The sequence below is a fragment of the Astyanax mexicanus genome, chromosome 10 (genome assembly GCF_023375975.1).
Source record: "Astyanax mexicanus isolate ESR-SI-001 chromosome 10, AstMex3_surface, whole genome shotgun sequence".
Taxonomy (NCBI): domain Eukaryota; kingdom Metazoa; phylum Chordata; class Actinopteri; order Characiformes; family Acestrorhamphidae; genus Astyanax; species Astyanax mexicanus.
Window position 1 is genome coordinate 53,968,698 of NC_064417.1, and position 12,279 is coordinate 53,980,976.

Sequence of the window (12,279 nt, forward strand, 5' to 3'; positions counted from 1 at the left end):
GATGAGTTTAGTATTAATCTAAAATGCTGAACCTAGTACGGTGGTACTGTATGTACGACTTATTGCACGATTTTACTGATATAACATTGCATTTTTTATTACCGCTCTTTTTGTGCATGTCCGCTTCGGAGTACTGCTGCTGAGAGTTAAATGCACCCGGGGTCTTAACAGGACTTTCCTCGTCCTCACTGTCGGAGTCCGACACAATTACGGGGATTTTTTTCACGGCTGGTTGAACTCCACTGGGTCCTGAAACAGAGAATATATATTAAAAAAAAAAAAAAATCTCTCCTGCCTGGTTTAAACAGCAGCAGAGCTTCTGAATATATCTACACTGATGGGCGTGGTGTTCTGGAAATGAGGTGTGTTCAGGTACATTTCTGGAGTTTTATCTTGTTTATCTTGGTAACAGAAAACACAGGAGCTCCACTGACTGAATACAACCTAGACAGACGCTAACAGTCAGACGTTCATCGCTATCTCGGTAACACAGGCGCTGTGCCGAGCCGAGCGTACACCCCCACTTATTACACACACATGAACACACAGCAGCACAAACCCAACTTTTACACCAACAATAAACAGAATAGTAAATAAAATAACATTGCTGTTCCCGTAAATGAGCTGCTGGAGCTCCTTCACAGCGTCAACCAGCAGCTCAGTTTCCTCTGCTGAGAAGAGTTTGTTGGACACGTCCAGGTAGCTGCACCGTTACAATAGCAATCCACCAAAGACAGAGCTCACCTGATCTACTCTTAAAGAGAATGATGAGCTCTTAAAGAGACGCAATGATTGGTTTATTATTATTTGACGTTACACCCAAAATTAACCACACCCATCATTAATTAAGAGTTATTGTTTTTCTCACCTGCTTGCTCTTCATCCTGCACACCTGGATTGGCAGGTTGGCAGGTCGGTGCCCGCTCCTCGGGTCCTGCTGCTACAGCCTGGGGCTCCGCTTCAATATTCTCCACCACCATCCCGTCTACAGCCGGGATCTCTGCAAATACAGCATCAAAACATCTCCACTACTACCACTTAAATACTATAAATTCGTATTAGATTTTCCCATTAGAAAATAATAAATCATACCATCAGCTCTGTGCTGGGGCATGTCCACTGCATCGTTGTTCTGATTATGTGGAGGAATATTAGCATTAGCGTTGTTCTGGTGGTTGTTATTGTTGTCGTTGCCGTTGTTCGGGTTCTGGTTGCTGACCAGAGCAGAAGAAACACCAATACCCGTTCCTGCACTCAAACCAACCCGGGCACAGCCCTGACGAACACAAAATATTATTTATTATACACACTTTACTGTAAATACAATCATCTCTATATACAGCTCTGGAAAAAACACTTAATGCACTTAAAAATGATGATTTTCTTTGATTTTACCAAATTAAAAACCTCTGGAATATAATCAAGAGGAAGATGGATGATCACAAACCATCAAACCACCAAACTGAACTGCTTGAATTTTTGCACCAGGAGTAAAGCAGCATAAAGTTATCCAAAAGCAGTGTGTAAGACTGGTGGAGGAGGAGAACATGATGCAGAGATGAATGAAAACAAAAACTGTGATTAAAAACCAGGATTATTCCACCAATTTTTTTTGTTATTTCAGTATATATATATATATATATATATATATATATTTGGAATTTGGGAGAAATGTTGTCTGTAGTTTATAGAATAAAACAACAATGTTCATTTTACTCAAACATAAACCTGTAAATAGCAAAATTAGAGAAACTGATTTAGAAACTCAAGAAGTGCTCTCTTATTTTTTCCAGAGCTGTATATACTTATACTTATCTTCACTGTATAATCTCACCTTCGGCGGCTCACGGAACATCTGATCCAGGGAGATGAATTCCAGGTTCGGCAGCATTTCTATAAACTGGCTGAAAGACTCGAGTTTTACAGCGTGGCAGCGCACCAGCGTCAGATCCACCAGCCTGCTCCAGCGGGAATGATCTTACAGAAAATATACATTCACTAATTAAACATACAAACAAAAATTATGAAAACTGCAGACAACATTTTATTACATTTAAAGAATTTTACTTCAGCATTAGTATTAGCATTAATACATAGAGAGAGGTCTACGATTTGCAGGTACTAAATGGTAACATTTTTTAACCAGCATAGGCAGTTGATTAATTGATTGATTTAACTTTATTGATCCCAGATTGGGGAAATTCACTTGTTACAGCAGCACAACAAAATTTAAGCATATAGAAAAAGTATTGTAAATAGTGGCCAATAAACAATAAATACTAGTATAAAAAAATTACAGTAGAAGACAAGAAAAAAAGAACAAAAAAACTGTTATGTACACATATACACCTACATAAATAAATAAAAATAACTTTGTATATAACTGAACAGAGGACAGATCAGTACCTGTGATCCAGTTGTGTGGGTTGTGTAGATGAGGGCAGTTGTAAATTACTAGATACTTGATTGAAGTAAAAACTTCATTAACCGTCTTCATCCCGATATCAGTGATGATTCCAGGATTCTCTATTACATCAGCCAGACCATATTTCACCAGCTCAGAGTGACTCAGTTTACCTACAGGAGACAAATATACAAATACACAAGCAGTTTGGTGAAAAACAATCAATATATGGATTTAAAATAATAAAGAAAAGCGATAAAAGAAACACATTTAGGATATTGAATTAATGTTGTGTTAATAAAGTGGCAAAATAAATAAAAACTCCTTGGCCCTACCACTTCTTTTTGAGTGTACCACTTCCCCTTAGAACAGAGTTATAATGGGGTGAAATCATCCTCCTAAGAATTAGGAAACCCTTAATACATCACAACCGTGATAAAGTTCAGTAACCGAGCTGCTGCTAAAGGATTACTAGTTAACTTTAGGGCGTATTTTATTGTATGTCTTTAGAAAGGGGGAAGATGATGCAGAAATTATTATTATTGTCCATTGCTTAATTCCCCTCTGAAAGGGAGCTAAAATTAGCTTTGATTAACGTTTATTTTATTTTTCCGTTCCGCCTTAAATGTTGCAGCCCCTACCGCCTGTTGCACCATTTAAGGTGGAACGAGAAAGTTAGCTAGCTAGTTAGCTACTGAGACAAACTACTAGAGATCTTTTTATGCTTGTTATGAAGAATTAAGCCATAAAACATTGAAACTACACATTAAACTAAGGTATTATAAAGCTAACTCACTAATATCCTCTCTGACATATCCTCATGGATGAAGGAGCATCACCTTCAATTAAATCTGAACTTCTGGTTATACCAGCAAAACCATCTTTTCAACACAACTTCTCTATAAGTATCGACTCTCTCTCTCTCTCACCGACAAAGGTTGCTAGGAACCTGGGTGTTCTGGTTGATGACCAGCTCTCCTTCACGCACCATGTGGCCTCAGTTGCTCGATCCTGCCGCTTTGCGCTCTATAACATCCGAAAAATTAGACCGTTCCTGACGCAACAGGCCACCCAACTCCTGGTACAAGCGGTCGTCATCTCACGCCTCGACTACTGCAATGCCCTGCTAACTGGCCTCCCGGCCTGTGTAGTAAAACCACTCCAGATGATCCAGAACGCAGCAGCACGTCTGGTCTTCAACCAGCCAAAACGGGCACATGTCACCCCGCTGCTCATTGAGCTCCACTGGCTACCAGTTGATGCATCAAATTCAAAGCTCTTACAATCGCCTACAAGGTGATACAGAACAGCTCCTTCCTACCTGCACTCACTCCTGAAGACTTACGCTACCTCCCGGCCGCTGCACTCCTCCAGTGAACGTCGCCTCGCTTTGCCAAACACTCACACAAAGCAATCCAGACTGTTCTCATACAGAGTTCCCCAATGGTGGAACAAACTACCTTCCACTACCAGATCAGGAGAATCTCTCGCTATCTTTAATAAACTCCTGAAGACAGAGCTCTTCAAAGAGCTCTTACTCTCCTAACACCTCTAACTAACTACCTTCTACTACCAGATCAGGAGAATCTCTCACTATCTTTAATAAACTCCTGAAGACAGAGCTCTTCAAAGAGCACTTACTCTCCTAACACCTCTAACACACTAACTACTTCTAACCTCATTTCCTTCTTCCCCTCCTTCACTCCTCTATCCCATTACTCCCCTTTGACCTCCTTTTATCCCTATCCAAAGATGTTTTACCTTTAAACTTATTTTACATTGTACTTGACTATTGTAAGTCGCTTTGGACAAAAGCGTCTGCCAAATGTAATGTAATGTAATGTAATAAGGAAAATTCTTATATTTGTGGGTTTCTTAACAGTGATTCTCATACCCCTCAGTTTGAAGTGTGCATCTGAAAAATCTCTGTATGAAGAGCGATCCCTTCCTTTAACCTACCCCTCCAGTCTAACAAGAATCAGGACACCCCTACCCAGGGCCGCCGCTCTGCATACGCAGACAACGCAGCCAGCGTTAGGCCTCAACCATTTTGCAGTTGCAGGGAGCCAAATTGACTGAGAATGAAATGTGTTGAAATTATGACATTATTAAATTTAAAACCCAATGTGAATTATTTATGATACGCTCATCTTTTTTGTCTTTAAACATTGCATGGGGCACCTACTCTACTACTTAAAAGCAGCACGTTATTATTTTTGTGCATAATATAATGCCCCCACCCCTATTGCCTGAAATGGCACGGCTCGGTTTGCTCTGTTGGTTGTTGCCAGATGTGACATTTTCCAGTCAAATAAATAATCAAAAAATGCATGGAGGCGCTAAATCTTGCGCATGTTTAACCATTTTTAAAGTGTATGTGGCCATTCTATACAAAAACTTGTCCAGTGCAATATTTGTGTAAGTTAAAAACTTAAAATAAAATAAACAAATAGGATGAAAAATCGTAACTTATCTGGCAACCTTAGTCCTAACTAAAGTAGCAACGCTACTTGAGTTTGGCAGGAGACAAGTTCACGCGCGAAGTTGCTACTAAATGGTAATTCAACTATGAAGCGACGGTTTGAGTCTGGAGCTGAGAAGAAGAAAAAGAAGCAGAAAGATGAGGCCCATGCATCCCTTTCTGGTGAGTAACTTCGATGATAAAGGTTTAAATAGTTTTGATTACTTCATGTTCAGTGGTGTTGCCTGAGCTAGTTACGTTGGCTTTGCTGATTTGGTAGCTTTAAACGCTTAACTAGAAACTAATCTGGGTATTGCAAGGCACGTGGCACGTTTGCAAATAGTAGTAGTGTAGTTTGAAGATTTTTAGTTACTTTAATAAAAAATTAATAAACAGAGTAGCCTACCTATTGACTAATGCCGTCAGTGCACTATCCAAATGGTCTGTATGACAGCAGGATCAGACAGCTCTATAGATTTTGACAGGCTGATATAAATACACCGCGAATATAAACGATAATTTCATAACCTTTAAGGCTGGCTTGTGTAAATGACGTGTCCACTGCTTAAAATAGACATGCATCGTTTCATTTATTATTTATACATTATAAATAGTACTCTTGTGCTGTTCTTCACTGTTATTGGCCTTACTTATAACGTTGTAAATATTCACAGTTACATGTGTAATTTTAATAAATAGTAAAATTTTGCGTAAACCTTTTGTGTTTGTGTGTGTGTGTGTTTTTTTTTTTTTTTTGGGGGGGGGGGGGGGGGGCCTCCCTGACCAGTTATGCTTAGGGCCTCCAAAACCTTAGCAGCGGCCCTGCCCCTACCGCTTGGAGTGCAAAGCAGAGGGGTAGGGGTAAGTGGTAGGGCCGAGGGGTGAAATGGGATTGTGTTAATTTTCAATCAAAGATCTTAAATTTCAGTGTTTCCCTAAGTTTATACTCACACTGCAACAGAAACTCATCAACGTATCCCAGATGTAAAGTCTCAAACTGAGGAAATTCAAGTTCTGCCATCTTCAGCGCTGAAAACACCCCGTCCTTCGTTAATGAAGGCTGCATTCGAACTTCATGCAGCCTGAAGAATCAAAATAACAATGAGAATAAAGAAATTAAACATAAACGCAGGTGTACAAGAGATAGAATAGATAAATAAAAAGGCCAACACTTTCTATACAACCCTCCCTCCTTACCTGCGAGCTGCAGTAATGATGAGGTAGCCCAAATCAACTTCAAGTGCATTCTTACAGGCACCAAATACAATAGTGTGCAAATTACGAAATCCTCCTACGACACAAACACAGTAGTGTGAAAATTCATTCACAATTAATTTAATCAATTACACATTCTCAGCAGATAGGTCTCTAAGGCTAAGTTCACATTACCAGGCTAAAGTGACTCAAATTAGATTTTTTTTTGCTTAATGTAGCTCAGATCTGATTTTTCCATGGCTGTGTGAACATGCCAAATCTGATTTTTTTTTTAAAGATTACATACAGATACAGATAAATTACATTTGTAAGTGTGAACAGTCAAGATAGTCAAATCTGATCTGAACAAAAAAATGGATTTGCAACGTGGTTTGTAATGTGAATGTAGCCTAAATCCCCCAAACCTACGACTGTTGCTTTAATGTGTTTTCACACCAGCACAATTTGATCCAGTTAAATCAGAATTAAATCAATAAATCACAATCGGGTTTGGAACAAAACAACCGAACTAAGACCCAAAGGGGGGGGGGGAAGTGGTCTTGGTCTGGTTCCAAACCAACTCCAGAACGGTTCTGTTTGTGGTGAGAACTTAATCCAGTCTTGATCTGAAACAACTATCAAATATACTTCTCATGTTTGAGCTAAATGGCTGTTCAGGTGCAGTTTAACCTGATTTATTAATCAAATAATTACTACAGATATTAACTAATGCTGATCTCTTCTGCTGCTGCTTCATGCTAAACTGTTTTCACACTTAACATGCACACTGTACGTGCAGCGTTCACTGCTTCACTTCCCATTAAAGACCTTTTTTGACATTCTTGCTTCCATGCCAAACAGCTCTGACCAATCAGAGGAGGCTGCGTGCTTACATGGTTTGTACATGGACGCATTTTGATGCGTGTAGGTTTTTGTCTGTGTGAAAACAAACCAAACCAAGAAGCGGGAAGCGCTCCAAGCAAACAAACTCCTGAATATATCCGGACCAAAGAAACCAACTACAGGTGTGAAAATACCGTTCCTGAAGATTTATCAGGTAGTTTTCCTCACCTGACCTCCAGCTGTCCTCCACCACATGCTGAATCAGCCCCCCCAGGAACGGGACCCTCACCAGCTCCAGCTGCTCCAGGTTGCGGGCCGAGGCCAGTCCCGTCACTAATGGCACGTATTTGAGGGAGTTGGTGGGGCCGGCGCAGTTCCTCATGACGAAGGTCCGCAGACTCACGCACAGGAAGTCCTTAAACGGCTGCGGCTTCGTCAGACGCACCCACTTCATATACAGGTGCTTCAGCATCGACACACACGGGATCTCCGGGACGCTTACGCCTAAAGAATGAAGGGATTTAGACATTAATACTGAAGCCGGGCAGCGTCACCCTCTCGGCAGATAGGAGCTAACAGCACTAGCAACATATACTTCTTCTGCTCATTTATGCATTATTTAGAACTAAAATTACCAGATTCTTTCACTCTGTGAACAGTCTACACCACAATATTTTAATTTGGATTTTTCCCTATTTTCTCCCAACTTGGTTATCCAATTGTCCCACCCTGCGTCCCTATCACCAGTGGTACCTGCGACCCTAGGAGGATGCGGGCGAGCACACGCCTCCTCCGACCCATTTTTTCAAGCTGCTACGGTTGAATCATTGCCTGAGCGCCACCTTAAGTGTGATGGGGAGAGAGCGCCATCTACCCACCCGGAGGGAGCAGAGCCAATTGTGCTGAGCGCCGGCAGCTTGATGGTAAAGCTGCATGAGCGGGGGTTCGAACCTGCGACCTCCTGCTCATAGTGTCAGCGCTTTAGACCGCTGGACCACTCGGTGCTTTAACACAACGCACATTTTAAAAGTACTTTTTAGCACAATTAGTGCAATTAAACACTTTCAGCAAAACTAGCGAACTGTCACTTTAAGTTATAAAAGGTTTGAACTCACCGACCAGGTGGAGCGTCTGGATTTTAGCTGCAGACGGGATGGTGAGTTTGTTCTCTGGAGGAATGGGAAAGGCTCCGTTGCGGTTCCTGAACTTTCCGAGGATGTGGACCTGAGGCATGTAGTTCCATATCGCTTCCACCAGCTCCAAATGTGAAGTCTCCACCCCCTTCAAAAATACAAAAATACACTTTCAGATTGGCTCGGTTAACAGAATCACGAAACGCCAACGGAAAGGCAAGACAATAGCAGCCGCCTGGCAACACCCAAGCGGCCGCTTGACGCACCCGAGCAGCCGCCTGGCAACACCTAAGCAGCCACCTGACACACATTAGCAACCAACTGGTAACACCTGAGCAGCCACCTGGGATACTTTAACTACCTTGCGAAACATAACAACCACCCTGCAATACTAGAACACTCATCTAGAAATTGCTGGAATATTTTATAGCTATTTAACTACATGCTAATTATTTAAAATATACATTTTTTTTTCAAATATAATCTGAACTATAATAAAATGTATAATAACATCTGTGTTAATAAAAAGTAGTTTTTTTTCATTCTTAAATCGTACTAAACCCAAAAATACTATTATATTATTTTAAACGTTGCAACAATGTTTCATCATTTGCCAAACTTTTGCACGCCAGTGCATACAAAAAAATGCATTAATCATTTCATCAAACCACATTTCCTATATTGGTGCAAAACCACAAAAGCACTGCTCTCTACCGTTCAGCGAAACAAACATCATTACTGTCAGTCTTCATCTCTTACCAGAAGATTAGGACACGCCTGAAGAGCTTCTAGAACGCCGGGAATGCTGAACGCCTCGTAGCCTCGGACCCGCCTGCGCTCCAGGTAACGTGGGTGCAAACCGTACAACTGCTCCAGATCCGGCATCTTCTTCAGCAGCATGAGGAAACTCGAGTCTGTGAATCCTTTATTCAAAACAGAATATTACTGTTATTACAACTAATATTTGGTCTTATATGAGCTGCTACATACAGTATTTAAAGCTCACCTTCCGTCGTTTTTTCTTTCATTTTAAAATGTCTAGTTGTGGTCTCTAGTATGAATGAATGACATGTGAGCCGTTTTTGTAAAAAAAAAAAAGTGCTCAGGTGTCTCTGTATAGCTCTTTTTTAATGGACTGTTTTAGGGGTGTGTCCAAAATGACCGGATTCCAGCTTTGCTCATGAATATTCATACATGCAAACAGCATGCAAATATCTCTCCTCTGATTGGCTAGGAGCACTGCGACGCCCCTCCACCGCTCAGCCGCTCACTGCCTCCCACCTCCTAACTGATGAGCGGTGATGTTGCGTCGCTTCAGCTCCGCCTCTGGGAGTTTCTCGAGCCAAGGTGGGCTGGTCTGTGAGTTTCTGCCTACGTAGGCAGAAAGATAATTCAAAATTCACCCGTTTTTCGGAGGGGGGGAGGGGGGATTTCTTTGCTTAGCTCCTGCAGACAATGGGGGCTGCAAAACAGTTTAATGTGCAGGTGTACACATTCAACTCGGAGAGACCTACTGTATTCCACAAAAAACAAGAAAAATCGCATTTTCGCGGAAGGTGACCTTTAAAAATTAATAGCCCTATTTTAGTGATCTCTAGGCATCTAGGGTATCTTTGCTATCGTAACGACAGGAAAAGTACTTACTCTGTGGCTCGAAACACGGAAAAAAGCCAAAGTACTAATTCTCTTAAATTAATAATGGGTGTGATTAATTTTGGGCGTAACGTGAAATAATAAACCAATCAGAGTGTCTCTTTAAGAGCTCATCATTCTCTTTAAGAGTAGAACCAGGTGAGCTCTGACTTTGGTGGATTGCTATTTTAATGGTGCAGCTACCTGGACGTGTCCAACAAACTCTTCTCAGCAGAGGAAACTGAGCTGCTGGTTGACGCTGTGAAGGAGCTCCAGCAGCTCATTTACGGGAACAGCAATGTTATTTTATTTACTATTCTGTTGATGTAAAAGTTGGGTTTGTGCTGCTGTGTGTTCATGTGTGTGTAATAAGTGGGGGTGTACGCTCGGCTCGGCACAGCGCCTGTGTTACCGAGATAGTGATGAACGTCTGACTGTTGGCGTCTGTCTAGGTTGTATTCAGTCAGTGGAGCTCCTGTGTTTTCTGTTACCAAGATAAACAAGATAAAACTCCAGAAATGTACCTGAACACACCTCATTTCCAGAACACCACGCCCATCAGTGTAGATATATTCAGAAGCTCTGCTGCTGTTTAAACCAGGCAGGAGAAAGATAGAGTGATAGACTGTTGGTGGGGTGGGGGACAGGGCCCTATGATCAGACTGAAGAGAGCAGTAATAATGTTTTATTATTAACCTGAAGGCATGTACTCCCACCAGCGGCTGGCACAGAGGTCCACCACCTTCACCACACGCAGGTACAGCGTTACGGCTTCCTGCAGCTTCCGCGACAGACATTCCATACACATAATATCCTGCATAGGCAAATATCTAGAGAAAGAAGAAGAAAACAAAGAAATGTTACTCTAATATAATTAGCTGTTTCAGGTACTTTTCTTGCTTTTTTCCCCCTTATAATTTTAAACATTTGAGCTCTGATTCTCCATTTCTTTTTCCTCAGATGACAGTCAGTATAATTTCTAAGTCATGACCCGTTAAGTATAAATCCAATTTTATTGAACAAACCTCCAAATGATATACATATATATTCTTAAAAAAAAAAAAAAAAAAACTCAAAATGCACTGTTCTACACTATTAAGCAGGCCACAGGTTTCAAGCAATATGGAAAAGAATGCGTGAAATATTGCAGTGCCTTGGACAAGGTATGAAAACATTAGATGTTTCACGAAAACTGAAGCGTGATCATCATACTGTGAAGAGATCTGTGGCTGATTTAGAGCACAAACAGGTTCTTACAGATGAAGGCAAAATGAGGAAGGTTCCACCAGAAAAAATCATCAAAATATGAGAATTCCCAGCTCTCATACATCAGCTAACAGACGCAAGTACCAACCAGCATCACACTATAGAAGTGACGAGGTGAAACAGTGCCCCCTACTGTACTCGCTCTCTCTCTCTCTCGGACTCCGGCTGCCGATGGAGAGGAAGCATGACCCAGAATTCAAACTTCAAAAATTTGTTTGAAAAAAAGATATAGACTGAAAAATGTAAATATCTAAGGAATTATTAGAAATTATTAGAAAGTAGTTTATTTAGTTTGTGAAAGTGATAACTTTAAATTCTACATTCACAACAGAAACATATTATTACCTTATAATGTAGAATTCATCTTATCCAAACACATTCTTAATTACCTTAAAATGCTCAGAAAAGTCAGAAGTACTTTCTTCCCAAAACGAATTCTGCAAAATGCAGCTTATCTGTTTAAAATATACAAACTACATGGTTTTACTCTGAACCTTTAATTATTGATTATTAAGTTGCTGGAATTTTAACACCTCTTAAAGCTCCTGCAGATCAACAGAAACACTCCTGAAGTATACAGTAAACAAGGCTGGTCAGATACAGGTTCAGTACTTCCTTATATTTTTAGTTTTAGCCCATTTGTCCATTCTACAATTCTCCATTTCTTTTTCTCAGTTGAGAGACTGTATAATACAGTAATACAGGTTCAGTACTGACCGGAATATGTGGCAGAGCACCTCGTGCGAGAGCTCATTCATATAATCTTTGAGTTCCTCCTGTAAAGAGCTGCAGCTCCTGATTCCACCTCCAACACTGCGTGTCTTGGTGGATTTACGCCGAGGACCCATCATGTCCAGGATAGAGGAGTTTTCACTGAAGGAAGGCGAGCCGCTCACTTCCTCTCCTCCGGGTCCCTTTCTTCATCCACACCGCCAACGTCCTGCGTCTCGTCTGTTCACAGAAATTTGGGTTCAAAAACAAACAAATAAACACCAAACAACAACAAAACTGACTAACAGATTTAAATGATAAATCTAAAGGCTGCTCACTCAACACAGGAAACAGTGACAATACTGTAACACTAAAACAGAAGATTGTAATCTCTACAGCTATAATAATACATTATATTACCAAATGTAAAGTAGCTTAGCCTTTGAATTAACTAAACTACGTTAGCCTCTCTGGTTTACTTTTATTTAAAGTACGTATTTAACAGACAAGAATTTTAACTTGCTTTTACCGAGCGTTAGCTAACCCGAGCTATATGTCAAAAACTTCTCTCTCTCAACATGAGCAGAAACACAAACCAAAAATATAGCTATTAATTTTTTGTGTGTTAGTTTTTC

At 40.7% G+C, this 12,279-nt stretch overlaps 2 protein-coding genes and 1 long non-coding RNA gene across 4 annotated transcripts in view; all 3 read right to left on the bottom strand.

Moving 5' to 3' along the window:
• tmem129 (transmembrane protein 129, E3 ubiquitin protein ligase) overlaps window positions 1-12,279 on the bottom strand; it is a 203,309-nt gene that overhangs the window by 94,073 nt on the left and 96,957 nt on the right. The window lies entirely within an intron of this gene.
• LOC125804745 (uncharacterized) overlaps window positions 1-12,279 on the bottom strand; it is a 54,939-nt gene that overhangs the window by 21,487 nt on the left and 21,173 nt on the right. The gene's annotated exons all lie outside the window — the stretch shown is intronic.
• Window positions 1-12,279, bottom strand: part of fbxo38 (F-box protein 38) — a 34,877-nt gene that overhangs the window by 21,487 nt on the left and 1,111 nt on the right. Inside the window, exons 2-13 of the mRNA XM_022683624.2 lie at window positions 11,651-11,884; window positions 10,364-10,497; window positions 8,795-8,958; window positions 8,018-8,183; window positions 7,131-7,406; window positions 6,063-6,156; window positions 5,817-5,947; window positions 2,407-2,577; window positions 1,835-1,977; window positions 1,093-1,276; window positions 869-1,000; window positions 103-249 (exon numbers count right to left, since the gene is read on the bottom strand). Coding sequence (XP_022539345.2) covers window positions 103-249; window positions 869-1,000; window positions 1,093-1,276; window positions 1,835-1,977; window positions 2,407-2,577; window positions 5,817-5,947; window positions 6,063-6,156; window positions 7,131-7,406; window positions 8,018-8,183; window positions 8,795-8,958; window positions 10,364-10,497; window positions 11,651-11,784 — 1,876 coding nt within the window. The 5' untranslated portion in view covers window positions 11,785-11,884. The remainder of the gene's footprint in view (window positions 1-102; window positions 250-868; window positions 1,001-1,092; window positions 1,277-1,834; window positions 1,978-2,406; window positions 2,578-5,816; window positions 5,948-6,062; window positions 6,157-7,130; window positions 7,407-8,017; window positions 8,184-8,794; window positions 8,959-10,363; window positions 10,498-11,650; window positions 11,885-12,279) is intronic.